Genomic DNA, 26,412 nt, shown 5'->3' on the forward strand with positions numbered 1-26,412 from the left:
ATCCATTAATCCGGTCCGAACAGTGACCCGATCATCCCACTAGCTGATGGCCCATAGAAAACTCAGTTCCATCCAGATTGCTAGAAAATAAAGCATTGTCTTAGAGGGGTATGATGGATTATGCGAGATTAATGGTTATACGTACCATTATCTCGAGAGAGTATGTTGGAGAGAAAATTCCACATTGAATAGTATATAAGAGACTTGAACCACTCCATTTACTGCCAATTGATTTTAAATTAGAAGCTTATGAAACTTGTCATCTGCTCAAACTAAGCTAACTTTTATTCTAATCAACCCAAAAGGTTGACCAATTTTTTTGATAATTACAAAAAAATTGAGGCCAACTCACCTTTTTTGTAAGCTGAGGACAACTCACTTTTGGATCCGAAACATAAACATACTTCATATACAGGTAGACTGCTAATCGAATCCACCCGTAATTCCATCTTAATTTCACGTCATTCTCATTACCCGCGTTGTAATCACATTGTTTTAGAGGGAAGTGTGGTATTGAGTTCATTAACGGAGAGTTATTACGGACCAAATCCAAAAAGATATAAAACTAATTCAGCCTGTTTAGAAAACTGGTGGTCAAGTTATGTTTATCTCATCTAATCCGATGGGCTGAACATTCTGACCATGGAGTCTGGCCCAATGCTTTTATTTTATAATGTATATTTTTGTAAAGTTTTTCAGTCAGCGTAATAGGGTTGTAACTGTAAATAGTTTCTTCATCAAATAATCTCAAGAATAATGGTGAATGTCGGTAATCGTTTAATCGTTGTCGGTAGATAATATAAAAGACTCTCACGCTACGTGAGAGAGAAGTGGTGTGTACCACTCCTAATTACTTCTGTGTGCTTCTAGCCTTCACTTCGTCATTACTCAACATCAAACTCGTAACAGAGATCATGCTGAGACTTTGATAAATTTATTTTTTCTTTTTCTTTTTGGCATTCTATATGAAAAAGTCAATCATGTTATTCTCAGCAAAAGTCAAATCATTTATCTCTATACTTTACACATTATTGTGAAGCAAAAATCAACCCGTCTCTTTGTTAGTTCATTGAACAATAGTCGAATGGTTCTGGCCTCAGTAATTAGGTTTAATTAATCTTCACTACTCCTCAAACAGTGACTGCTACATAACATTCGGCTAAAAATTCACTTGCAATTAATGTTTAGCAGATGACTAAAACAACTATCATCTATAAAAAATTGTGACAATAATAAGAAATAGTACATGTTTTGTCACGTCCGAGGAGCAACATGCCCTTCGAGAGTAATGGTGTGATATTTGTAAACGTTTAAATAACCTGATCTTCCCGGCTATCCCTTACAATTAGTATTTAACAATCTCTTTTTTTTTTTTGAAACTCATATTTAACAATCTCTTAAAATATGCTTTGTCATGTACTATAGTATAATGCACACACAGAGGTCGTGACAATATCTTCCCGACATTGGAATTTGAACTTCTTTATGATGTACAAAAAATAATTGCAAATTGATGAGATTGAACAACCAAACCGAATAGCTTATGGACATGAAAAGCTGTCATGTTAGAACAAATATTATTGGAGCTGCAAGTTGACAAACAAACTCACCTCGAACATGAATATATTAATAGATTAGAGTTTTTAGAATATATATTAAACTTGTGTGATGCTGATGCGCATAATAATCATGATCGATATGGTATTTTCCTAATATACGAGACATTGTTTCCACCTTCAGTTACACTAGCTTATATGCTAAATCCTAATTTCTAAGATAGTCATATGGTTTGTTACTGTTAAGTATATCATAGTGATCAACAATTCAACATGATCAGTACGATGCATCAGTTTCTATCATTAAAACAAAATCAATAGTCTACGACCAACCCAAACTTATAAAGGGTTTAGACTTCTTGATAGTTGCACATAAAAAGTCTTCTGCTTAGATCAAAGAGAGGGAAAACATATTGAAATTTGGCGGCAAAACACTAGCAGTCAAAAAAGCAACACCGCACATCGATAGTGGTCCTATGAAAACTAGCATGTATGAGCTGTAATGGCAGCACGTCAGGAAATTCATCCACGGTTTTTTTTGTTGGTCCATTCAACGTTTCGTTCATACGAGTTGCTCAAAAGCTGTTATTTTTTTCTTGTGTGCTGTGTTTTTTTCTTTTCTGCACATGTGTTTATATTTTCGAATTATTCTTAAAAAGTCGCATTACCATAAAATAATCATTTATCGGAGAATTAACGGCACCGACCGGCCATACACAAATTATCGTGGACCCTATTATTTTAGTTGATTCTGTTGCCAAGTCTATCGTCAATGGACCTTATACGTCATCATGACCTGGCTCCCACCGGCTACCAAGAACCGGCCGTTCCTGTTTCCAGCGGAGAATCGTACAAATTGTTCCTTTAAAACCGACGTGCAAAGAGCCAACCAAGACAAACAATTGTATTAATTTTAAAGAAACCAATATACATGTATTGTATCATAACAGGAAGAGCCAAAATCTGTCCGAGAAGTTTCTTGTGGACGTACGGAAAAGCCCATAACTATGTTTATTTTTTGTAGTTGTTCTAAGATTCTCCGCCAACATATTTTGATTTTTTTTACACATTTTTTATATAGCACTATCCTCGGGCTCTAATGCTCGAGCCATAGTAAACAGTAATTGGCTGCCGAGTTATACTAATACATAAATCGGATTTTAATACCGACAAATCAGTCATTAATGAGTCATTAATGATAGGTAAACAACATCAACAGGCTATCAACTAATAAATGCAGCGGGAGAATCTTCTCTGTCTATTAAGCTTAACGAATAGTTAAATGCTTTTACAGCTTCGGGCCTTCGGCTACTGCACCGCACGACCAAGGATGTATGTAAACTTAAAATAATAGTATTACAAAGCACTGTGCCGTCTACCGGGCCACGTATCTAGACCGTCTGTGATTATAGATCGTCATAAGTAAAATGCACGTGACATGGTTCTTGTCCCTCTGGAGAAAGTGGCCCTTACGTGGGGCATATTCGTATTTAATGCGAATGATATGATATCTGATCTTCTTCTAGATTATGCGAGTGAGATAACACTTTGTTAACGCCAAAAAATCACCTCATCGACGTGATTGTCACGCACGAATTTACTTTTCTTCCGCTACGTCTGGACCAATTAAATGTAAACACGTGACAACCGCCTATATCCTCAAGAGACAGGACAGTTTTACCCTTTACGACACGCCTAGTCGCCTACGATAGACACACTCTCTTGCCAGCTTTAACTGGGTCCCGTAGAGATCTTTCTTCTCTTCAATTTTGAAAGTGCCCCCCTCTTGAGAGTTGAGGCTATTACCGAACATATATTAACGTGAAAGTAAGTACGGGTTTCTTAGAAGCGCGTAGCTATTACGTACCACACGTTACGAGTGTAGGGAAAATACATCTCATCTTAGCTACGAAGCGAGTATCATTTGACGTGGGACCTTTAGATTATGACACGTGGCCTACCGTGGCCGTTGGATCAGTGATTGTCGGAAAGGGATCATACTAGAGTGGAAAGCACGCAAAGGCAAAACACACTTAAAACAGGTGGCGTCCTAGCTGGCAGTTGAACAGCCAATGGCGAGGATATGTTGACACGTGGAAGTTTGGCCGGTTAGTTTTAGAATATTTAACAGCTAATTAACCATACCTTTTGGGTTTTATTTTGATGAATTTGTGTGTTGTTAATATGTAAAAATAAATTGTTTGAACGAAGGATTAGATTACATAGATATTGAAGACATTAGGTAAGGTGTAAATGTAAAAATCATTCGTGAATTTACCAAAACAAATTACCATAAATAAACTGATAATCTTAAGAGAATCGGTTGTTATGAATTAATAGTGCAGTGGAGTTTACTGGGATTAAATCTTTAAAGGAATGAAAGTGGTTATAAGTATAACATGTTAGGTTCGAATGAAAAAGAAATGTTAGGTTAAAAATTAAAATGAACTATATAAAAAATGAAACATTATAAGTTCAACTCGAGAAGACTTTTAGCATTAGAAACATGGGTGCGTCATGCTCCGCCATGTGACTTTTCTTTAATTTGCAGAGATAAAAAGTAACAAGTTAATTAAATATGTATTTGTCTGTACATATATAAGGAGTCCAGTGTATAGAAGGATTATGTGAAAGCAGTGCTCTGAATTATCTAGAGAGAGACAGAGAGTATTAATAGCTCAGGAATCGTGAGGGAGAGAGAAACGCCTTTGAAGAGATTTGATATGTGTTTTGCTGGTCATCTTTGGTAGAAGAAGAAGAAGAAGAAGCCAAAGAAGAGATTGATAACATCGGCGTTTGAGTAACAGAGAGGTTGAGAGAAATATAGATATGGCGATGAAGGGTTATTTGGATGAGTATGAAAAGCTTGTAATTAGGATGAACACTCCAAGGTTTGTTTCTTTTCTTCTTCTTTTCGTTTTCCTTTGATTTCCTTAAAGGTTAGAACATATTTCAAGATTTGAAAACCCAGAATTATCTGTTTTATTTCAAATTTTCAAAGTTTTTTTTCCAATTAAAAATAGTAAAATATTTGAAAGTTTGTTCTTTCTGTTCATCACCCTTAGAAGATTTTCCCAACTCTATTTCGCCTATTTCATTCATCAACTTGAGTTTTTATTTTTCTGTTTGAGGAATTATCTTATCCAAACTTATAATTGATAAATCCCATTATTTAAGATAATTAAGTTCGTTTTGACGGAAAAAAATCTAAAACGAATTCTTCAAAAAAAAAAAAAAAAATCTAAACGAATTCTTACATATAATTACAGGGTCGTTATCGACAATGGTGTTTGTTCTTCAGCGACAATCGTCAAGGTTTGCTTTTTTTTATTCTTCTTTGTAATTATCTAAACCACATTTAATAATTAGCTTCAAAGCAAAGGATTCTTTATAAACCAAAAGATTAATAATTCAACATTATTTTACTTATCTCAGGTTGACAGTCCAAGAGGACATGGTATATTGCTAGAAGCCGTTCAAATCCTCACCGATTTAAATCTCTCCATTAAAAAAGCTTACATCTCTTCTGATGGTAGATGGAACATGGATGGTAATTACAAAATTTAATAATATTCAAATTTATAATAATAACTTTATACTAACTCTGTTTCTTTCTTCTAATTACTGCAGTTTTCCATGTGACTGACATAAACGGAAACAAACTAAATGATCAGAGCGTCTTAAGTTACATCGAACAGGTAACCCATCTGCTTAAACAACGTCTGAATTCAAGAACATGGTTTCTAAAAATAGAAACTTTTCTTTTCTTGTTCCACAGTCTATTGAGACGGTTTACTACGGAGAAGACATTGAAGTAAACGGTTTAACAGCCTTAGAATTAACCGGAACAGACCGGATCGGTTTACTATCCGAGATGTTCGCGGTTCTCTCCGACCTCAACTGCGATGTAGTTGACGCTAAGCTATGGACGCACAACGGTAGAGTTGCGTCTATCATCTATCTTAAAGACTGCACCACAGGATCTCCTATTCTCGATCCTCATCGAATATCAAATATCGAAGGACGGTTAAAGAACGTTTTGAACGGCGATAACGACGTAAACTCCGCTGCGAAGACTTGCGTTTCGATGGATGCGATGACGCACGTCGAACGTAGGCTTCATCAGCTTATGTTTGAAGATAGAGACTACGAGAAGAGGTCCAAGAGACATGAGAGAGATCCTATGGTGGTTGTGACGGTTCAGAATTGGGCTGAGAGGGGTTACTCTGTGGTTAATGTTCATTGCCGGGACAGGACTAAGCTTTTATTTGACGTGGTTTGTACGTTAACGGACATGGAGTATGCTGTGTTCCATGCTACTATCAACACGTCTTCGGACCAAGCTCACTTGGTATGTTTCCTAACAAAATTGGTTTTAAAACTTGGTGGTTTTTCTTGAGCTTATTATTTTGGTTAACTTCTTTCAGGAATTCTATATCCGGCATAAGGATGGATCACCGATAAGTTCGGAAGCAGAGAGACAACGAGTGATACAATGCTTAGAAGCTGCAGTGGAAAGAAGAGCATCTGAGGTATGTATAAAATTAGACTACATTGAAATTGATTGGACGTTTTGATTGGTTAACCGGTAATCTAAACCGGTTCTTTGGTTTTATTTGGTGTCTAGGGTGTGAGATTAGAGCTGAGACATCCAGACAAACAAGGCTTACTAGCGGAAGTTACACGGACGTTTAGAGAAAACGGTCTGAATGTTACAAGAACAGAGATATCGACTAGCTGCGACATGGCTACAAACATATTCTATGTAACTGATGCTAATGGAAATGGAGCTGACTCGAAATTGATTGAATCGGTCAGGGAGAAAATCGGTTTAGAGTGGTTAAGAGTGAAGGAAATTCCATCAGTGATTCATAAGAAGGGAGATGGAGAAGAAGAGCAACAGACTAAAGCAGTGTTGGTTTCATTTGGGAGTTTGGTCTGGAGAAATCTATTCAGCTTTGGTTTGATCAAATCATGTTCTTAATGGTCTTTAAAATCTCGGGGCTAACCAAACCAACGGTTTGATGAAATCCATCGTTTGAGAGGCACGTAGACTTCTTAAGGTAAGAAGTCTACGTGCCTTAAAAAAAATGAATGATTTTTATCGGTTTGGTTTCTTTAGTAAATTTAATTTAAGGTAGGAAATTATGTTTGGTCATGTCTTGTAAATAGAAAAAAAAAAGAGGAGAGGAACGATTAGAAATTCAGAACTTACTTGCTTTCTTATTGTGGAGGGAGTTTTAGCGCTTAGAAAAAGGTGGTATAAAGTTTCTAAAATTAATTTTGTGTGTGTTGTTTGTTAAGTTATTAGTGGCTAACTTGAATTTTCTTGGTGGAATGTTACAAATTTTTGAAAGGTTGGTCCAATTATTTAAAAAGTTTGGAAAACCCTAGATGTTGTTGATAGATGTCCCACAAAAATATTGCATCCATCAATTTTTTTAAAAAGAAAGAAAGACCTATCCTTATTGGAACCTTGCATCATAAATTTCCAACAAGAAAAGAGACAATAAAGGTAGGTAAGCCACAACAAAGCTTTCCGGTGGAGTATACATTGTTGTCTCTCTATTTTCCATCCCACGTCGAGCAGTTTTCTTAGTTTAATTTTGTTTCGGAAGAGTGGTTGGTAGAAAGCAGTAATATAAGATTTGTCACATTATTCAAATTAAAAATCTTTAAAAATGAGATGTACATCTCTAATCACGAAGAAACTTACACAAAAACACCTAAATTTACTCTTTAAATGTATAACCTGTTTACCTTTTTCTTTCTCAGATTTATTGTTCTCAAAATCACAGTAGAGAACTTCAAAAGCTAGACTGCAACTTCTTAGAGCAAAGAGAAACTCATCAAAAGCTAGATGGGAATAGGAGTAGTCCCATCGATTAGATCTTTACCGGCAAGGTCAGTGGCGGCGGACTCCTCAACTGCGAGAGATGGAGATTTGAATCCGCAAGATATTTCTCTGCTGTGAGATCATGATTAGCCAATGAGTTTCTCACAAGGCTAATTTTTTTCATTTTGAATATCCACCTAATCAAACATAACCAGAGAAAACAGACTGTTTCTAAACCCGGTACAGAGTATATAATTCGTCAAATATTCACTATAAGCATATGAGTAAGTCTAATCTTGCCAAACTCTCTCCATCTTATTAATTATGAAGTGTTTATTCGAATCTGAAAAGAAGAAGCATGGTGGTGATGTGGTCTTAAGTAGGCTTCTCGTAAGAGTTTTGATTTCTGAACTCAGCAATGGCGCTGCGAATCATCTGCTCAACATGTGGCTGCACAAACAAGTGAGTACTATCAAGTACATGAATTATGAATCTCTGAGACGATGGCATCGAATTGTTCATGTTCACTATCAACTTTAACCTTTGAGAAACGAACCAAGAGATGAACACTCCTTTGATTGCATTAACCATTGAACTTTAACCTCTTTGAAAGAAGGAAAACCTGTAAAAAGCTGAATAACATCAGAAGAGGACTCAAGAACATTGCTAAGACAAGTTTAAAACTCTGACCATATCATTAGCCTTCTTGTTACAACAATGACCCTAATTGCCGTAACTTGTTTTGAGCTACCTAAGCATCACAACATATTTCGATTCCAAATCTAACATTCCAGGCATATCTAGGTCAAGTTTCTACAGTGGAACGAAAGCAATTAGATCTATCAAAGCTATATAGAAGATGGAGTTGTTTGCGAGCGAAAGAGAGAGAGGCAGGAAGCACCGTGATAAACGAGATCACTCCGGCTTCACAACGATGACTATAGACACCGACAAAATAAGGATTGGACTAGGTTTTATAACATTAATAACCCTTAATTACGTAACTTAAACCGAATTTTTTAACTTCAGAATTATTATTTTTTTTTTATTACAGGACGAATATTCGCCTGAATTACCGAACTTTTTTCTAACATTGAACTTTTTTAAGTTGTAATGTTTCTGTCAGATATCAGGATCTGAAAAAAATGTTACTAAGAAAGAAACAAAACTACACAAATCTTTCTGCTAGTAATTTTACAAACAACATTAAACTTGTACCACAAGCAAACACTTTGTTCTTTCATCTGTCTCATGTCCACCACCACCGGCGCCGCGGATGAAAAACCAAAAAAGCTAGATCGCCTTTTCATCAGTCAGTCCTCGTAATCATCCATCGCCGAGTAAATCATCCTAAGAAAAAATTTGCAGACAGAAGCCACATGTTAGCTGTCTTGATCAATAACGAAGAAGCAGAGTTCATCTTTATTTACCAGAAGATAGTGAGAAAGAGGTTAAGGATTATGTAAGCAAGCTTGAACAGCCGTTTCTTCTTTTCCCAGTTAAGCAAGTTAAATATCTCCGTGACATCTACCAAGTGCTGTCGCTTCGAGTAACTGAACAACAGAGACACCGAATGAGATATAATCAAGACAATCACCCATGTTGATAAGTTGTAAGGAAAAAAAAAACAGACTTACAGTTGGAAGTTGTAGAAGAGATAAGGGAGACATAAGAGTGACATGAACCAGTGTCTTGTTAAGAGATAGAATACACATAGAACTCCTTGGATAATGAATTCAGGTAAAACCACGGAGTTTATCCTCGATGCAGAGTCGTAAGGGTTGATGTAATCAAACTCAAGATCCGCTAAGCAAACAAGCTGCCCAAAATGAAACAAACAATTTATTAAGTCTTCGGTTTATGATCAGTATGTAGTTATTCGGTTTGCTAGCTTATCAAACTCAGTGACTCCTCTTAATCTTATGATCATAGTCTAAACTTAGAAACACTAAACGATAGACTCCATTGCGCTATAGTGGAGCTCATTACACAAGACATGAAAACAATCCGACATCAAAAACTTAGTTTTGAACCTATAACATTTCCAAAAATGGAAACTTTCTATTACAATCATGCGGCAAGAACATAAAACTATAGTTCAAGTTAAACCAGAAACACAAAGCCTGCAACTTGTTTTGTTCGGTCCTTAATCTAACTGGGTCAAATCAGAACTATGACCTTATGAGGAAAATTGGCAAATTCGATAGAAAAGTAGAGAGCTTTAGGTTTAGTTTTGTATAAAAATGGATAATTCGGATCGAATTAGAACCTGATAGACGATGATTCCGACAAGTGCGATGAGGAAGAAGAAGGATATAAGCCATGTCCAAATATCTCCCATCTTCCTGCTTCTGGCTCCGACAATCTCCTCAGATCTATTCCCTCTGTCTCTTTTTCTTCTCTTTCCCTTCAACTAAACAAGTCTGAAGACGAACAGAACAAGTTCGTGGTCGCCCAGATTAGATAGTTCAGTTCCGCTTCGGTTTTGGAGATTCTGGTCGGAATCTGTTATTTTTCAGTGTTCTGGTTCGGATTCCGGTTATTACAAATTTCTTATATTTGACAGAAGTACCGTTCTTTGCCGGTTTCATATACCGGTAGGATTTTATAAGCCCGTGGGCCAAAAAGCTCGGCCTAAATAAAATCTTAATAGTTTGTTTGGGCTTGGAAGGAAGAACATCAATAAGGGCACGAGAGCCGTTTAAATTGTAAAGTTTTGGAGAAAACTATCAAATATATAAATGGTTTAAATTGTAAAGTTTTGGAGAAAACTATCAAATATATAAATGAACTTTATATCAAATTCGATAGAAAATTAATAGCCAGCTGTATTCTACACCAAACAAAAAATATATTCCATGTATTTTTCTTTACTCTCAAACAACTAATACATACGGTGATTACTAGTTTACCAAATACCATAACTTCACTTTCGAACAGTTTTCAAATTTATAGACTAGGAATATAATGATGCTTCTTTTTTAAAGGCTAGGCTAGTACAACTCTATCCATGTTCGCTAATTAAATAATTACCATCGCTATCTGTTTTAAAGTTGCCGTTGATTTTTATCTCAATTATATGCTTTCTTTTACTCTATGGTATATTTATTTGAGTTCCAAACACGATATATATAGTGGAGTGGTTGTGAAAAGATAACTCTCGTACAAGCTTGTGAATCAAGCAAACTACGTTGCCACATACTGGCTGTAATAATTAATGTCAATATATTTTATCTCAAACGATCAGGGCTTCATTTCAAGTATTCACCACTTAGTGGAAGATGAAAATTCATGTTTCTTGTTAGCGAATTAAGAATCTCATTCCATGTAAAAAAGTGTATTATGTATATATCTATAGTTCTACTATTGCTGCTAAACATTTTCTTTCAAATCATTCACAAAATCAACAGTTTTTAATTAGGCTTGGATGTATTTTGATCAAGTGTTTCGCAGCATGATATACAAGTTTATCAGAAAATGTATAATGAATGGAATTTTGGGTGGTTGCTATGTAACAGACAAGAACGTTCTTATAGATAGTACTATACAACTTTTAAGATTGGACTGATCTAAATTATCTGCTAGCAAAATATAATTTCGCCTAGTATCGTATGTACATTTGAACTCAGAAATGGATCATTCATATGTATAACCGTGCATACATCAGAAAGTGGGAGACAGTTGTGACATGTGGTTTTATTGACATTATATATACACATTTTAGACCAATTAAAACTTGACTCCTATTTACATCCACTTGGTACTTTAATTATTGTTTTTAGTTATATATTTCATTTTGATTCTGTGTTTACAATTTCTAAAAATATTAAGTTATGCTTTTTCTAAAGGATGAAAATGTGTAAAATGAAAAAGTATATAAGCTGTTCTAAAACACTGTCTTTTCAACGGTCTTTTAATCCAGCTTGTTCCATGTGAATGTTGTGAAGAGTACAAAGGGTGTTGTAACTCATGACTTTGAAGTTTAAATTGCTGGCGACGGCCATGACCCTCATGACAATGAACATTCATACACAATAAATGAAAAGGAAAACCCAAAGCAACCAAATATTCTAGACTCTTAAAAAATTAATGTTTAAGAAAATGGTAAGAAGTAAGAACCAAAAATTGTCTAAAAAGGGATTCAGTCAAATTACAAAACTACAACTTTCATTCGTTTTTACCTTTAAAGGTAGAAATAAAATATTTACGAAGAGATGTCCTTTTGATGAGTCAACGCAATTTGGTCAACACATACACACACACACTCTCGTGTCTTTCACCATCTACCTACAAACAAAATTAAATGCCCAGTTTACCCTTTCTATATGTCCAAATACTGAACACATCCCACGTAGACAAGAAGACACAAATGGAAATCCCAGTCAGCAGTTTTACCTTGTCTTGAAATACTCAAGTGTCTTGAAACTTTTAAGTAAATACAAAATGAGGATTCTTTAAACCAAATTAATCTTTCTAAAAGCGTTATACAGTACTTTCTCATGTCAACAAACCCTTTATATCTTCACGTACATATCTTAGCTACTGTACTAAAATAAAATTATGTATATTAAACTTTATACGTACATTTTTATAAACAGTTGAATAAAAACATAATATACTATCTTTTAAGTTAGGAATAAATGGACTCTTGTCACAATCCAAATTAGATTTTACTTTTACCAAATTAGATTTTCACCTTTTAGTGGTTGAATACTGCAGAACAAGAAAAACATGTATAGATTACGAGAATCTAAAATGCATTAAATTAAGGTCCCAAATAGTTCCAAATAAGAAAAAGAAATGAAATAAAAGTAGCAGACAAGAAAGAAAATTAAGAAAAAAGGTGGAAGAAAAACAATGTCCGAAAACCACATTGACGCGCGTGAAGAAAACGCCCCAATCATGGGGAAGTGAGAGAGTGTCTTAAACCAATGTAACGTATGTGTTGTTTCTTCTCGTACGACGTGGGAACTCTGCTTTCACCTTGTTCCTCTCAAAAACGTCCGTTTACAACTCATTCCTCCCACGCGCTTCGTTACTACTACTACTACCTTCACAACCTCTCCTCTTCTTCTCCGCTGTCTCTTTCTTCAAAACTCACATTAACGATCAGTGAAGAAGAGGATACAATAGAGAGAAACTAGAGAGCAGTTTGATGACGTGGCGTAGTAGTCTCCGGTGAAGAGATGTCACACGTTTTTCACGAGGCAACAAGTAACTAAAAACAACATCTTCCTCCTCGAAGCACAATGTCGACGACCAACACTCCCACGGCGGCTCAGCCACAACAACAGCAAACGCCGCCACCTCCTCCGGAGATAACGACGGAGGAGCTAACGGCGAAGGCTCTGAACAAGAGATACGAAGGTTTAACGACGGTGAGAAACAAAGCGGTGAAAGGCAAAGGCGCGTGGTACTGGACTCACCTCGAACCCACGCTCGTGCGCAACACCGACACTGGCCTCCCCAAAGCAGTGAAACTCCGCTGCTCCCTATGCGACGCCGTTTTCTCCGCCTCCAACCCTTCCCGCACCGCCTCCGAGCATCTCAAACGCGGCACGTGCCCAAACTTCACCTCCTCCGTCGCTCCTCCCGTCTCCGCCGTAAGCCCCTCCTCCTCTTCTTCTCCTTCTCATCACCGGAAACGACAATCCTCCGGCGCCGTTCCTTCCCGGCTCAATCCTCCTCCTTCTTACCACGTGACGCCGATAACCGTCGTCGATCCGTCGAGATTCTGCGGCGGAGAGTTGCCGTACTCCGCTCCGCCGCCGCCGCGGTTGATGCTTTCCGGCGGAAAAGACGATCTGGGTCCGTTGGCTATGCTGGAAGACAGTGTGAAGAAGCTCAAGAGTCCTAAGCCATCGCACGCGCTGACTCTCACGAGATCGGAGATAGAGTCGGCGCTGGACTCTCTCTCCGACTGGGTCTTCGAGTCTTGCGGTTCGGTCTCTCTCTCGGGTCTGGAGCATCCAAAGTTTCGATCTTTTTTGACCCAAGTCGGTTTACCGATCGTCTCCAAGAGAGACTTCGCCACGACGAGGCTTGAGTTGAAGTACGAGGAAGCGAGAGCCGTGTCGGAATCGAGAATCCTAGACGCGATGTTCCTCCAAATCGCGTCCGACGGATGGAGAGAGAGTCTGGTGAGTTTGGTCGTAAATTTACCCAACGGGACGAGTGTTTACAGGAGAGCGGTTTTAGTCAACGGAGCCGTGCCGGCTAACTACGCGGAGGAGGTTTTGTTGGAGACGGTTAAGGGCATTTGCGGGAATTCACCTCAGAGGTGTGTCGGGATAGTCTCCGACAAGTTTAATAACAAAGCGCTCAAGAGTCTCGAGAGCCAGCATCAGTGGATGGTGAACTTGTCTTGTCAGCATCAAGAGCTCAAGAGCTTGATCAAAGACTTTATTAAAGAGCTGCCTTTATTCAAATCCGTCTCGCAAAATTGTACGAGACTCGGTAATTTCATCAACAATACGGCGGAGATACGTAACGCTCACCGTAAGTATCAGATGCAAGAACACGGGGAGTCTATAATGCTACGGTTGCCTTTGCATTGTAAGGCTTGTGTCTTTGAGCCGTTATTTAATCTTCTTGAGGATGTGTTGAGTTCCGCTAGAGCGATTCATTCGGTAATGCATGATGATGCTTGTAAAGCTGTTTTGATGGAGGATCACACGGCTAGGGAGGTTAGAGAGATGGTTGGAGACCAAGGGTTTTGGAACGAGGTGGAGGCGGTTCACGCTTTGACCAAGCTTGTTAAAGAGATGGCTCGGAGGATAGAGGAAGAGAAGCTACTCGTTGGGCAATGCCTCCCTCTATGGGACGAGCTAAGAGCTAAGGTTAAAGATTGGGACTCTAAGTTCAATGTAGGAGAAGGACACGTGGAGAAGCTTGTGGAGAGAAGATTCAAGAAGAGTTATCACCCGGCTTGGGCTGCTGCCTTCATACTAGACCCTCTTTACTTGATAAGAGATAGTAGCGGCAAGTATCTTCCTCCGTTTAAATGTTTGTCGCCGGAGCAAGAGAAAGATGTAGATAAGTTGATAACAAGGCTTGTGTCTAGAGACGAGGCACACATTGCGTTGATGGAGCTTATGAAATGGAGAACCGAAGGGCTTGATCCAATGTATGCAAGGGCGGTTCAGATGAAAGAGCGTGACCCGGTTACTGGTAAGATGAGGATAGCTAATCCTCAAAGCAGTAGGCTTGTTTGGGAGACGTATCTTAGTGAGTTCAGGTCACTAGGGAAAGTTGCGGTGAGGCTCATTTTCCTCCATGCAACTACTTGTGGGTTCAAATGCAACTCATCTCTTTTGAAATGGGTAAGCTCGCATGGGAGGTCTCATGCAGCTATGGATAGAGCTCAGAAGATGATCTTTATATCGGCTAATTCGAAATTCGAAAGAAGAGATTTCTCTAATGAGGAGGATAGGGATGCTGAGCTGCTTGCTATGGCTAATGGTGATGAGAATTTGCTAAATGATGTTCTTGTGGACACATCCTAGGTGTGACATTTTTCCAATTTGAAAATCTTGTTTTTGATCAGTTTTGTCTAAGCTTAGTTTTCCCATTAGAGTTTTGCATCTTGTAGGATTGTTTGGATTCTTTTTCTTTCATTACTATTATTACCCTTTAATTATCATAAATATTCATGTTGTGATTGGTTCTATATGTTATTTGAGTATTTGTATTTCTTTAGCCTATATATACCATTGTTTTTCAGTAATTCAAAAATTTTGAAGTTATAGTCTTGTGATCATACAAATTTCCATCAATCACTGAAGGCATAGATTGGTTCTATAGTACTCTTTTATCAGTGTATGTTTGACGAAACATTGTAACTTTCAGTTGTCACAATTCATAACCATCGATGTATCGGTTAGAAGTTAGAAACTCTAATTAATGACAGCTTTGGCTTCTTCTTCTGTTGGTACAAAATGTAATAATCCATCCCGCTTTTTCATCGATATTCATATTCTTAATCATGACTTAACCACACATGTCTTTACTTTTCGAGAAAGATTACTTAACTTTTGAAAGTTTAATGTTCTTTCTTCATGGTAACGTTTGTTGATGGCAATGACATCGACTAAAGATGCATACTTTGCAGTCTAGATAGCTGAAGAAAAAAAGGCCTGATTAGCGGGTTCTTGATTTCATTTCAACCGTGATTATGATCATTATTATGCATCTGTATATCTGTAACTTTCAATGTATTTTCTAACTTTCAGAAGATAAAAATGTGGATCCCCACTATGAAAGGAAGTTCAGTGGGAGGTTACTGCGTCGAAATCATTGTTGTGTTTGTTGTATACAATTTAAAAAAAGAAGCAGTGAAATGTGAAATGTTGGAGGGCGGTTCTTTAACCCTACATCCTTAAAATAATAAACGTTTGTTGAGATTCTTGAACCCTATTTGCTGTTTATGGATTATGCTACTTATTAGAGGTCTTGTTTAGCAATTGTGTGATTTAAGTTACCCATGATTTCTACAGCTTGAATAGTTAGAAAGGTTTATATCTTTCCTCTTTATTTCTATGAGCCAATGGTTTGTACTTTGTGGGGTATTTTCTAAAGAAGAAAATCTGTAACCCATGATTTATATTCGTGTAAATCATTACTTTATCAAAATACAGTACCATTATTTGAAATCTAGTGGCAAGATTTCATAAATGGACTGACCGGACAGCTAAAGTGAAATTACACAAATTAAGTAAAAACAGAGAAATCAATGGAGAAAACAAAAAATTAGTTGGAAATAGTAAAAAAGAAATACAATTATTGGATGCTATTTTACCATTTGAGTTATAGACAAATAGATAAGTCAAGTACCTCTTTTTATACACTCCACACACAGCAACACACATGTATACATGCTTTAATATTACTATATTCTAAAGTACTGTAATATTTAATAAAAGAATTCATACTAATGCTTATCAACTAATCAATTTAAAGTTGAAACTATAGGCTAATTGATTGAAGGGAAAGCAGGTTTTAACTTAAATTATTTAACAAGGAATCAATTTATTGGGGTGGTAATTTTAACTATGCCTAACAAGGGGGAAACCCCAAAAAGTAGAAAACAATAATTATACTAATACCCCACAAATAGCAAAGTATACTACTTTCTAAGTACACTTTATTGTTTTTCCTCATTGTATAACTTTGAACTTTCTAGCGGGCATTAGATTCAGCACAACCACCTCCTTGAACATTTAACAAGAAGAAGATCAAGGCTTAAATCTAGACAGTTGACAAAAGCTGAACTTATAATACACAAATATTGGCTGTCACTCTTCTGCATGTACAATTGAAAGAGAATCAAAAGATATATGCACTAGCAGCTCAGTTTTCGTATTGTGCAACATAATTTCTTTTAAAAATAGGAATATAATCTTCTATCTATAAACAAATAAAGATGTATATATACATGTACGTGTGTATACTACACATGGTGAAAGCGATTGTAATTATGTCGTGAAAGAAAAGAGTTATTGTAATTATGTACTCATGTAATTACAACCTAAACAAAAGTTGTAGTAATTATTGGTTTGGTATTTTCACCATTTTGGTGGTGAGGCAGATTTTCCTGTCGGCAATGCTGACTCCTCACCAAATAATCTCTCTCTCGGATTATATGAATGTGTACATGTATTTGTGTTTCTTTTTCTATTGCGTTAAAATGTTTTTTTTTTTGAAAAAGGAGTAAAGAACACAAAGAAATACGATAAATGATTTGCACGAAGATTATATTTTTATCTAAAAAAATATCAATATACAAACATAAATGTTTTTCTTCAAAAATATACACTTAAAATTTTGTCTCAGGGAAACTAAAGTCTTTTAATTAAAATATTTGAATTATTGGCAACACAATCGTTTTACATACATTTTTGAGCTTTTCGTAAACTACACTCTTAAATTTAAATTCTAAGTGCATATAAAATCATTTCAAAAAAAAAATCTCTTAAGAGTGCCATTTTTTATATAGCACATTCGTCTAAGAATATGGTACTAGGTATATATATGTTTTTAGCGGATAGTAAAACGTAAGTTTTTTTTTAGTAAAATGCTAAAATTTATACCAATTTGAATTTTTGAGTGTTGCAAGCAAGTAAAACGCAAGTTTTGGGTAAAAAAATAAACAATGGAATCAAAACCATTTCCTTTATAAGAAATGTAGTGAGCAATTTATATAGCATATGGACTTTTACGCATGTATATTGAGTATGTTGCTTGGTTATAGTTTATCCCCAAGGATATTAATATTACCTTATCGTAATGCTTAAACTTCTGTTCAAAATATACTTCAACACCAAACCAAAATTCAGAATAAGTTTTACGTACATAAAGAGGAAAAAAAAACTATCTTATCTTTCAAAAAAAAAAAGAGGAAAAAAACATGTGGGCAGTTGATTCCGCTATTGATGAGCCTATACGTCGCAGTATCAGTGGCTCGGAGATCACTGAGTTCGAGTGCGGTCGCAGCTTGATTAATTTTCGATGATCCACTCACTGCCTTTGATACTCCGGTCTAATTGGGACAAGTGTTATCGTAACGTTCAAAAGTACACGTTGTCGGAGATGCAGCAGATAATGTCTCCACCCGGTAAAAAAAATGAACAACGTCGTTGCACTGACGACATTCTGAATTATTTCCTCGTGTGTCTGGCAGTGCGGTCAAACTGTATCTTATTTGACCGTAATCTTGGCGGTAGATCTCCTAGTTTATGACACAATGGTTCCCCATGAGTGACTACTGACTTCATCTGTAGTTTTGTAACTTTTTTTTTATATATAATTACAGAGTTACAGTATAACATTTACATAGTCTGATTACGGTATATTCGTCAACAAGACTGAACGAGAGCAACAAGGCGTGTCAAAATTGTTACTAAAATTAAATAGCACTTGATGATGGAATTATTTGGAGATTTATGTAATACCTTTACGTCTTGTTTTTGAAAAACTATATAGTTGTAGTATCAATTGTTATTTACATTATAAGCATGCATGCATTTGGTAGAAATATATTCACAAATCCCATCATGAATTAAGCATTGGGCTCGACTATATTGACCAAGCAAAATATTTAGATCCTGTGAAAATGTAAATCCGAAAATTTCCGAATTTACTTCTTTACAATAACTCATCAATCAAATAACGTACGAATTATAACAACCACATATCCAACGCTAAAACACCATCTTGATTTCCAATTATTCAAGCAAACAATTTTTAGAGAAAAATCAGTATATTGTCATTTATACTGCAATAGAAACAATGATCGTATTCGTATGGCACGTACCTATGCTAAAACACTATCCCAATGATCAATGGTTCTAGAACTGTCTCTAACCAGTAACCACTAATACGAATTCAAGTTGAAAGAAAAAAATAGTGTGCTACCTGACATCGGTTCTTATAAGAACCTACATGTGGTTAGATTATTCCTTCAGTTCGCCAATATGCTAATTTATATCGCGCATCAAAGTATCTACCTCCTTTTTCATGTAAGATCGTTGCTATCGTTTTGTTTTTGAGTGATATTGTAACATGCATGCATATCATTATAGTGTTATTATATATACTTAAATAATTTGTATAAGTTTCACTGTTTGGTACTAAATCGTTAATTGTCAATACAACCATGAGATCTGTATTTTTATCATTACGATTTTGTTATGATTGCACTTTTGAATTGGCTGGTTTATGACACGTTATTAGCTAACCATAGTTGATTACATTCTGTCATAGTATATGAGAAAATACATACTACAAAGTCAAACAAAAACATATAATTCATCACTTTAATTCTTTAGCTATCAGATTTTGTCCCCTATAAATTTAATAGATCAAAAACCAGGTATTTCCACCCCACCCCCCCCCCCCCCCCCCCAAAAAAAACTACGTATATAATATGACAGTGATTCTGTGCACTGCTAGCTACATGGCTGTCATTAGGTCTGAAATCATTAACCTACCCAACCCAAATGTGTTAGTTGTTTTTAGCGTATATATTTGTCGGAAAGAGTGGTTATTAAAATATATTATTTGGAAAGAGTGGTTATTATTCCTCATGATACGAAATGAAAAATGTATATGCATAAAAACATAATGATAAAAGAGAAGGTATTCTCCAATCATGCATTTGAGAGATTTATATGAGTAACCCTAGATAAGCACGATTGAGCATGTGAAGATATAATTTGCTCTAAGTTACTTTTATTTGAAAAAATGATGAACCACGACTATATAGGACAATACATTGTTTTAATTTCTGTAATCATTAATTATTTAATCAGCCACGTTTGTCTCATTAGCAATTCAAAATAAACAATTACAAAAAGAAAATCAAACTATATGTTAGGACTTAGGACATTTTAGACCATATGATATGGATACCAAAACGATGGATTTGGATATTTAAGACATGTAAATAACATGTATACATCATGTTGGACCCAATTTCGGTCTAACACTTCGATTGAAGCTGAATAAACCGGGCCGAGCGACCTACGAAAAAACCCAATCAACGTTAGCAAGCCCGGATCGATTTGAAGAATCGGAGATCGCATAGACGTTGAGAGAAACCCAAGATTGGTCAGTTATAAAAGAGCGACATAAATAAGAAAGGGGACGGAGAAAACCCTAGAGAGAGCTACACACATTGACCTCATTTCACTTCGTTTTAAATCTTTCATCTTATCAATCTCGTTTGTAACATCGGATCTCGTTTTTCTTATTGTATTCAATCTTATTCATCAATAAAGTCTATATTTGTCTACTGGAATCTGATTTACATCGTTGTGTTATAAAAATATCGTTACCTACATTATCCTTTTTGTTTAGATTAAATCCTCGATTACTATCAAATACTAGGATCTACACGTCACAAAATGTTATGCCATAGTATCAGACTATTTTGTGACCAGGTTCGACTCCACTAAACGAATAACCCAAAGTTGCAGCACTTTCTCTATAATCCAAAGTTGCTTCATTAAAAATTTAATGGGCTTAGTTCAAACAAACTAAAGCCCGTTTAGCCAGTCCATACGCCAGATTATTGGGCTCATAAAGGTATGGTGGACTAATGGAGAAGAAAGAACCTCGTGACTCGTGGCCTCGTGGGGTAGATAAAGTTATTCAAGCAATTAAAAACTGGACACGTGTTAAGATACTAAATCATCCACGTAGATCAATTCAAACCACAAAAACTCAAGCAGTGTAATGCCTTCCCTCCATTTTTCGAAGAACCATCCCCAGCGCAAGTTATCCTCCTCCGCTGCGACACCTTCTCTTAAACGGCGCACGTTACCGAAACCCGAAAAAAAAAATCCCTCAATCGTCGCATGTCGTCGACGACAACGGCGGTTCAACCGGGTCGGATCCGGATCCTGAAGAAGCCCTCTTTGCTACTTCCGGATCAAACGCCGGGTCCCGTAGTTTACTGGATGTTCAGAGACCAACGGCTGAGAGATAACTGGGCTCTGATCCACGCCGTCGATCTGGCGAACAGAACCAACGCGCCGGTGGCCGTCGTGTTCAATCTGTTCGATCAGTTCCTCGGCGCGAAGGCGAGGCAATTAGGGTTTATGTTGAAAGGTCTCCGCCAGATTCACCGTCAAATCGAATCTCTTCAGATTCCGTTTTTTCTTTTACAGGTGAGTCCGTACCTTGATTCACACGAAACCCATTTCGAAAGGAACTTGCTTTAGGGTTTTTACATGGTCTTTGGCTCAAGTTGGGTTTGATTGTTTATTAAGGGGGAAAGATGAATTTTTTTTTTATGGTATGATTAATCCAGGGAGATGCAAAGGAGACGATTCCTGAGTTTATGAAAGAGTGTGGGGCTTCACATTTGGTGACTGACTTCTCGCCTTTACGGGAGATAAGAAGCTGTAAAGAGGAGGTTGTGAAGAGGACGAGTGTTGCGTTAGCGATAGACGAAGTTGATGCACACAATGTGGTTCCAATGTGGGCTGCTTCGGGGAAGTTGGAGTACAGTGCTAGAACCATACGGGGGAAGATTAACAAACTGTTGCCTGAGTACCTCGTTGAGTTTCCTGAGATTGAACCGCCGAAGAAGAAGTGGGGAGGGATGGTGGACAAGGTTGTTGATTGGGATAGCATCATCGATAACGTTGTAAGGTTAGTTGCTGCTGAATAAAGCTGTATCAGTTGCTAAGTTCCTTCTTCTAATTTGAATGATGTGTGGACAGGGAGGGTGCGGAAGTTCCTGAAGTTGAATGGTGTGTGCCTGGAGAGGACTCAGGCATGGAAGTATTGATGGGGAGACAAGAGGGGTTTTTGACGAAAAGGTTGAGGAACTATTCGACTGATAGGAATAATCCTGTGAAGCCGAAAGCACTCTCTGGTCTCTCTCCTTATCTGCATTTTGGACAGATCTCAGCTCAAAGGTGTGCCTTAGAGGCACGTAAAGTCCAGAAGACTTACCCTCAGGTTCATAAGCCTTTTGAATGTAGTTTTCTCTTTCCCTTTACCTCTTGTTCACGCTCTTAGTTTAGTGTTTGCTTTGTTTTTGGAATCCTTAAAGGCAGTTGATACGTTCTTGGAAGAGTTGATTGTACGAAGAGAACTCTCTGACAACTTTTGCTACTATCAACCTCACTATGATTCTTTGGAGGGAGCTTGGGAGTGGGCACGGAAGTCATTGATGGATCATGCTTCAGATAAGAGAGAACACACTTACTCGTAATGTTTCAGCCATTTTCTCCCTAACTCCACTGGAAAGATAGTCTATAGTCTATTGACACTTTAAAGGGGATTGAAACTGTAGGTTGGAGCAGTTAGAGAAGGGACAGACAGCAGATCCTGTAAGTCATTATCATCACTTGAATTCTAGTCTGTAGCTTTGTTTCTTCACTGCATTCTAAGCTTTTGTTGTTGTTGGATTGGCAGCTATGGAATGCTTCACAGTTAGAGATGGTCTATCAGGGGAAAATGCACGGTTTCATGAGGCAAGTAAAGTCAGATATATTCATTTGGCTGTCCTTTTAAAACCAATGACATTTATCAACGTTGCTTGCAGAATGTATTGGGCAAAGAAGATTCTAGAATGGACCAAAGGACCTGAAGAGGCTCTCTCAATCTCCATCTTTCTAAATAACAAGGTTGACTTATCACCCTTTTCTAATTTGTATCTTCCATGGATTGTCTTTTTGTTTCTTAGTTTTTGGTATGTTGATGTAGTATGAGTTAGATGGTCGTGACCCGAGTGGATATGTTGGGTGTATGTGGTCCATATGCGGCGTTCACGATCAGGTTCTTTTGCTTTCTCCTACTCGGACTTAATATGTGCGTGTGATTGAATATGGTTTCGTGTGTGTTTGATGGGGTGTTAGGGATGGAAAGAGAGGCCGGTGTTTGGGAAGATACGGTACATGAACTACGCGGGTTGCAAAAGGAAGTTTAATGTGGACAGTTACATCTCTTATGTTAAGAGTTTGGTGTCAGTAACAAAGAAGAAGAGGAAAGCTGAAGAACAGCTCACCAGAGACTCTATTGACCACCCCAAAGCTAAATAGTACTACTTAAGTCTAAACTTCTTTCTGTTGTTTGTTATGCAATCTTGCTCTGTGTTTGGCTTTTTTATTTTATTCAAGTGACTGATTGTTGAATTGATTAGAAAAGAAGATATTGAGATTATCAAAAAAAAAGATTTAGAGCAATTTACACAATAACAATGACAATGGTCAAAGATCTAGAAGTCAGTTGCTTTACATCTTAAGACAAACACAATAAGGGTAAACTTACAGTCATGATCTCATAATTTGATGTTTTTTTATCTATATTACTTGATTTACAAATTAGAGATAGATATCAGAGAACAGATACAAGGATTTTACTTGAGACCCGAATCTATATTCACAGTGAGTTAGTCCATGTATTACCTAAAATGCAAAAACAAATAAAGAGAAATAGGTATCATGCTAAAAGCCAATAACATTGGTTAGTCCTTGGTGAGTACCACGTAGACATAGAGAACGACACCTAATTGAAATTACTAAACTTTAGACCATGTTTTACTTTAACTGACGGTTTGAATCATTAAATCAAACTTTTGATGTTGATGGGTCTACATAAGTTAAATGTTTGATTGCGTTTCTAGTAATTGACCAATATACCCCACAGTCGTTGTTGCTTACTTTGACGAGACTGCTAAGTGTTAACCAACTTTTAAATGTTTGTGAACCTCTATGCAACTTAGAACTTATTTGTGTAATCACCTCAAGCTCCTCTCTCACACTTGTTGTTTCTGCAAGATATAAGTTGTCACGATGAACTACATGTAACGAGCTCCAAGAGGACCAAAAAAACGCTGAAGTTCTACTTTATTAGACTTTTTCTTAATCACTTTGCACCAAACCAAACAAAGAGATGTTCACAAGCTGATTATTATTATGCAATTCAATGTAGCATCATTACCAGTTAAAATATTCTAATTCAAAATAATTCCAGATTTTTAATTACATCCTCACAAAACCAATTTATAACTCCTTGATTAATGTAATTAACCACCTAATGGGCTACAAATGCTAATCAAACTCTTATTACATTCCTTGACCATACTGTCTTCTACTACTTCCTCCTCGACGCTGCTGTAATGCTTGCAAACCACCTTGCACTTAACCACACTACCATAGACATAAAATCCAGGTTGAACCATAGCTCGAACCAAATCCTTAAACCGGTCACCACCTGTTTCCTCCATGTAAATCGGATCAAACCGGTCGTCTTTCTCCACGCGAAAGATTTGCAACCCCGGGTTCACCGAGTTAGCTAATAGATGAACCAACCAAACACTCTTGGAAGCACCAAAGAACGCCTGCAAATTAACAAAATCCCGGTTCAGTTGGTTTTCAATTAACCAAATTAATCTATATAAAACCGCCTTGTCTTCACCTGTAAAAGCGGTTCAGGCCAGGCCCGGTTCCAAGAAAGCATCGAAACGACGTCGCTCATTTTCCGGTCACAGAACTGGCTAAACTCCTCGGAGAAATGCTTCGTCCCTCTGCTCAAGACCTCGTCCCACTTGAGCTCCGTCAAGACGTTGAACGAGGCGTAGTTGGACTCGCAGCGATCAATCGGGTTCAAAATCCGGGTCGACCCGGTTCTCTGAAACCCGGGAGCTTCGAAGTCCTCGAAGAAGGCTCTGCTCAGAATCGCTTCGAGGTAAAGGATCAGACTTTTCGAGTTGATCTTTACATCGAAAGGCTGGAGGAGGAGAGAGAGTCGCTCGTAGACTTTTCCACCGACGGTTCTCAGCTGCGAGGCCAGAGCTCTGCTCAAGGCTCTGATCGAAGTTCGAGATTCCGACACTGAGACGAGGAACTGCTGGATGATCTTGTCGTTGATTCCATCTTTTTGAAACAGAGTACTCTGTTTCTTGTTGTTAAACAGAGCACTCTGTTTCGTGCTCTGTTTCTTGTTGCTGCTGCACTCGTCGAGGCCTGACTTGAGGTTGTGGCAGTAAACCTCGAGCTTGTTGAGTTTCTTCTCGAGCTCTGACATGGAAGCTTTCAACTTTGAAGCTTCTGCGACAGCGTCTTCTTTCTTCTTCGTGGCTTGTATCAGTTTATGAGAAAGCTCCGCCGCGGCTAACCGCCACTGCTCTTCTCTGGAAGCGTCGGTTGTGGAGGATGAGGAGGAAGATAGCTTGGGGCTTTTACGTGTGAGGGATTGGAAGATGGATTTGATTATGAGGTTGGGGCTATAGATGAAGGAAGGGTTGTTGTTGTGGCTTTCGAGAGGCACGACGGAGAATTTTTCGCGGTGAGAATGGTGGGGACGACAGTTGTTGCAGGAGACGGAGCCTCCTCCGTCTTCGTCGTTGTTGTCGTCGTGTCGTTTTTTGTTTTTGGGTTTTCCGTTGTGGTGGAGAGGCGTTAGAGTGTGTTTGTGGTGGCGGCTTGGAGTGGCGGAAGAACCACCGTTGCTGCTTGGTGTTGCTTTGTTTTTGTATCGTTCTTCGTGGAGGTCCTCTTCTTCGCATTCAGGAATCTGCAAGAGCATAGAAAGTAATGATTTTTCATTCATTTATTTAATCAGTGAAAATCATACCAAAACAAGATACAGAATCTCTTGATTTTAGGAATTTGTAAAGACAGAATCATGCGAAATGAGAGTTTTTTTTGTTCAAAGTTTGTTTTTTTTTTGGTCAGAGCAAAAGACAGACAAAACTAGCTTGAGGTATGTGTTTCTTAGTCTACGTTGACTAATTTCTTGCTTTTTTACCAGCAAACAACACCAGAGGGAATTGAGTTCTGACTTACAGGAGTGAAGTGGAGGGCTTGGTGAAGAGATAGAACAGGAGATTTGGAAGGAGAAGATGAAGATGATGGAGCCATTTCTTTTTTTCCGCTTTGCTCTCTCTTTTGTTTGCTTTTAATATCTCACTTTTATATGTACACACACTATTTCATGATAATGTTATTATCAAGTCTATTTGCAATCTAATAAAAAGAGGTGCTAGAATTATAGTAGAATGATCACCTTGTTTCTTTTTTATTTTGTGCCAGCTTGGCTCAAATGTTAAATTTGATTCCATCTTAGTTCAAGCTAAAAATAAAATGAAGACTATGTCTCCATTAGACATGATGTATTTTCTTGTTATAATAGTATAGATTTCTATGTAATACACATTTCAATTTAATATTAGAATGACAAACAAAACACTCCCCCTATTATTCAATACTAGTTTCACACATCGATCAGCCAATTTCTTTTTATACAAATAGTTCGAGACTATATAAGTCTATGTTTCATTAGCGTTTGTTCTTTTCATTCATTTTTCGAACTAGTTGAATTTGTTTAGTTAGTTATTAGGTATGTTTTCATAAGCATTTATTCTAGTGTTACTTTCGTGTATTTTTTTCCTTTTTGCCAACACTTTCAATTTTATAAGTCAAAATTATGTAGGCTTACGTGTGTATGTGTTTATATGAAATGTAATGATGACAGTTTACTTAGATATGTAAAAGGGATGTTTGAATT

General features: G+C 37.2%; 6 protein-coding genes across 7 annotated transcripts; 3 read left to right on the forward strand and 3 right to left on the reverse strand.

The window, feature by feature from the left end:
- Nucleotides 1-2,642: 2,642 nt before the first annotated feature.
- Nucleotides 2,643-6,862, forward strand: LOC103836164 (ACT domain-containing protein ACR8). The gene is made up of 7 exons (XM_009112401.3): nucleotides 2,643-4,447; nucleotides 4,826-4,871; nucleotides 4,992-5,106; nucleotides 5,187-5,254; nucleotides 5,335-5,907; nucleotides 5,984-6,088; nucleotides 6,184-6,862. The coding sequence occupies exons 1-7, from the start codon at nucleotides 4,386-4,388 to the stop codon at nucleotides 6,538-6,540; spliced, it is 1,326 nt and encodes a 441-aa protein (XP_009110649.1). The 5' UTR covers nucleotides 2,643-4,385; the 3' UTR covers nucleotides 6,541-6,862.
- LOC103836163 (general transcription and DNA repair factor IIH subunit TFB5) lies at nucleotides 6,674-8,378 on the reverse strand. Of its 2 annotated transcripts, none has more exons than XM_009112398.3 (2): nucleotides 8,294-8,378; nucleotides 6,674-8,014 (listed from the first exon to the last, which is right to left on the reverse strand). In XM_009112398.3, the coding sequence occupies exon 2, from the start codon at nucleotides 7,981-7,983 to the stop codon at nucleotides 7,768-7,770; it is 216 nt and encodes a 71-aa protein (XP_009110646.1). In that variant the 5' UTR covers nucleotides 7,984-8,014; nucleotides 8,294-8,378; the 3' UTR covers nucleotides 6,674-7,767. The 2 variants fall into 2 exon arrangements, with proteins under 2 accessions (XP_009110646.1, XP_033133829.1); XM_033277938.1 differs by lacking the exon at nucleotides 8,294-8,378 and adding an exon at nucleotides 8,083-8,262.
- Nucleotides 8,379-8,464: 86 nt separating this feature from the next.
- On the reverse strand, nucleotides 8,465-10,004 carry LOC103836165 (protein cornichon homolog 4). The gene is made up of 4 exons (XM_009112402.3): nucleotides 9,662-10,004; nucleotides 9,030-9,211; nucleotides 8,823-8,945; nucleotides 8,465-8,742 (listed from the first exon to the last, which is right to left on the reverse strand). The coding sequence occupies exons 1-4, from the start codon at nucleotides 9,731-9,733 to the stop codon at nucleotides 8,706-8,708; spliced, it is 414 nt and encodes a 137-aa protein (XP_009110650.2). The 5' UTR covers nucleotides 9,734-10,004; the 3' UTR covers nucleotides 8,465-8,705.
- Nucleotides 10,005-10,311: 307 nt separating this feature from the next.
- Nucleotides 10,312-15,118, forward strand: LOC103836166. Its single transcript, XM_009112403.3, has one exon. The coding sequence runs from the start codon at nucleotides 12,642-12,644 to the stop codon at nucleotides 14,895-14,897; it is 2,256 nt and encodes a 751-aa protein (XP_009110651.2). The 5' UTR covers nucleotides 10,312-12,641; the 3' UTR covers nucleotides 14,898-15,118.
- A 5,509-nt stretch (nucleotides 15,119-20,627) lies between these two features.
- On the forward strand, nucleotides 20,628-23,096 carry LOC103836167 (deoxyribodipyrimidine photo-lyase). Its single transcript, XM_009112404.3, has 9 exons — nucleotides 20,628-21,059; nucleotides 21,203-21,546; nucleotides 21,618-21,858; nucleotides 21,953-22,110; nucleotides 22,196-22,232; nucleotides 22,318-22,376; nucleotides 22,448-22,529; nucleotides 22,609-22,680; nucleotides 22,761-23,096. The coding sequence occupies exons 1-9, from the start codon at nucleotides 20,748-20,750 to the stop codon at nucleotides 22,941-22,943; spliced, it is 1,488 nt and encodes a 495-aa protein (XP_009110652.1). The 5' UTR covers nucleotides 20,628-20,747; the 3' UTR covers nucleotides 22,944-23,096.
- Nucleotides 23,097-23,797: 701 nt separating this feature from the next.
- Nucleotides 23,798-25,987, reverse strand: LOC103836168 (IRK-interacting protein). Its single transcript, XM_009112405.3, has 3 exons — nucleotides 25,692-25,987; nucleotides 24,322-25,419; nucleotides 23,798-24,244 (listed from the first exon to the last, which is right to left on the reverse strand). Exons 1-3 carry the CDS (start codon nucleotides 25,764-25,766, stop codon nucleotides 23,930-23,932), a joined length of 1,488 nt encoding a protein of 495 aa, XP_009110653.1. The 5' UTR covers nucleotides 25,767-25,987; the 3' UTR covers nucleotides 23,798-23,929.
- Nucleotides 25,988-26,412: the final 425 nt, after the last annotated feature.

The sequence above is a fragment of the Brassica rapa genome, chromosome A08 (assembly GCF_000309985.2).
Source record: "Brassica rapa cultivar Chiifu-401-42 chromosome A08, CAAS_Brap_v3.01, whole genome shotgun sequence".
In the NCBI taxonomy this organism is placed as follows: Eukaryota; Viridiplantae; Streptophyta; class Magnoliopsida; order Brassicales; family Brassicaceae; genus Brassica; species Brassica rapa.

What these genes read in the sequence shown, in the direction of transcription:
- LOC103836164 (XM_009112401.3), top strand. Translation starts at nt 4,386, where the DNA reads ATGGCGATGAAGGGTTATTTGGATGAGTATGAAAAGCTTGTAATTAGG. An exon ending in CTTCAGCGACAATCGTCAAG is followed by an intron (nt 4,872 to 4,991) that starts GTTTGCTTTTTT and finishes TACTTATCTCAG; the next exon opens with GTTGACAGTCCAAGAGGACA. An exon ending in TGGAAAGAAGAGCATCTGAG is followed by an intron (nt 6,089 to 6,183) that starts GTATGTATAAAA and finishes TTTGGTGTCTAG; the next exon opens with GGTGTGAGATTAGAGCTGAG.
- LOC103836163 (XM_009112398.3), bottom strand. Translation starts at nt 7,983, where the DNA reads ATGGTTAATGCAATCAAAGGAGTGTTCATCTCTTGGTTCGTTTCTCAA.
- LOC103836165 (XM_009112402.3), bottom strand. Translation starts at nt 9,733, where the DNA reads ATGGGAGATATTTGGACATGGCTTATATCCTTCTTCTTCCTCATCGCA. An exon ending in TCGGAATCATCGTCTATCAG is followed by an intron (nt 9,212 to 9,661) that starts GTTCTAATTCGA and finishes CATTTTGGGCAG; the next exon opens with CTTGTTTGCTTAGCGGATCT. An exon ending in CTCTTCTACAACTTCCAACT is followed by an intron (nt 8,946 to 9,029) that starts GTAAGTCTGTTT and finishes TCTGTTGTTCAG; the next exon opens with TTACTCGAAGCGACAGCACT.
- LOC103836166 (XM_009112403.3), top strand. Translation starts at nt 12,642, where the DNA reads ATGTCGACGACCAACACTCCCACGGCGGCTCAGCCACAACAACAGCAA.
- LOC103836167 (XM_009112404.3), top strand. Translation starts at nt 20,748, where the DNA reads ATGTCGTCGACGACAACGGCGGTTCAACCGGGTCGGATCCGGATCCTG. An exon ending in CCATCTTTCTAAATAACAAG is followed by an intron (nt 22,530 to 22,608) that starts GTTGACTTATCA and finishes ATGTTGATGTAG; the next exon opens with TATGAGTTAGATGGTCGTGA. An exon ending in TATGCGGCGTTCACGATCAG is followed by an intron (nt 22,681 to 22,760) that starts GTTCTTTTGCTT and finishes ATGGGGTGTTAG; the next exon opens with GGATGGAAAGAGAGGCCGGT.
- LOC103836168 (XM_009112405.3), bottom strand. Translation starts at nt 25,766, where the DNA reads ATGGCTCCATCATCTTCATCTTCTCCTTCCAAATCTCCTGTTCTATCT. An exon ending in AAGCCCTCCACTTCACTCCT is followed by an intron (nt 25,420 to 25,691) that starts GTAAGTCAGAAC and finishes ATGCTCTTGCAG; the next exon opens with ATTCCTGAATGCGAAGAAGA. An exon ending in GGCCTGAACCGCTTTTACAG is followed by an intron (nt 24,245 to 24,321) that starts GTGAAGACAAGG and finishes GTTAATTTGCAG; the next exon opens with GCGTTCTTTGGTGCTTCCAA.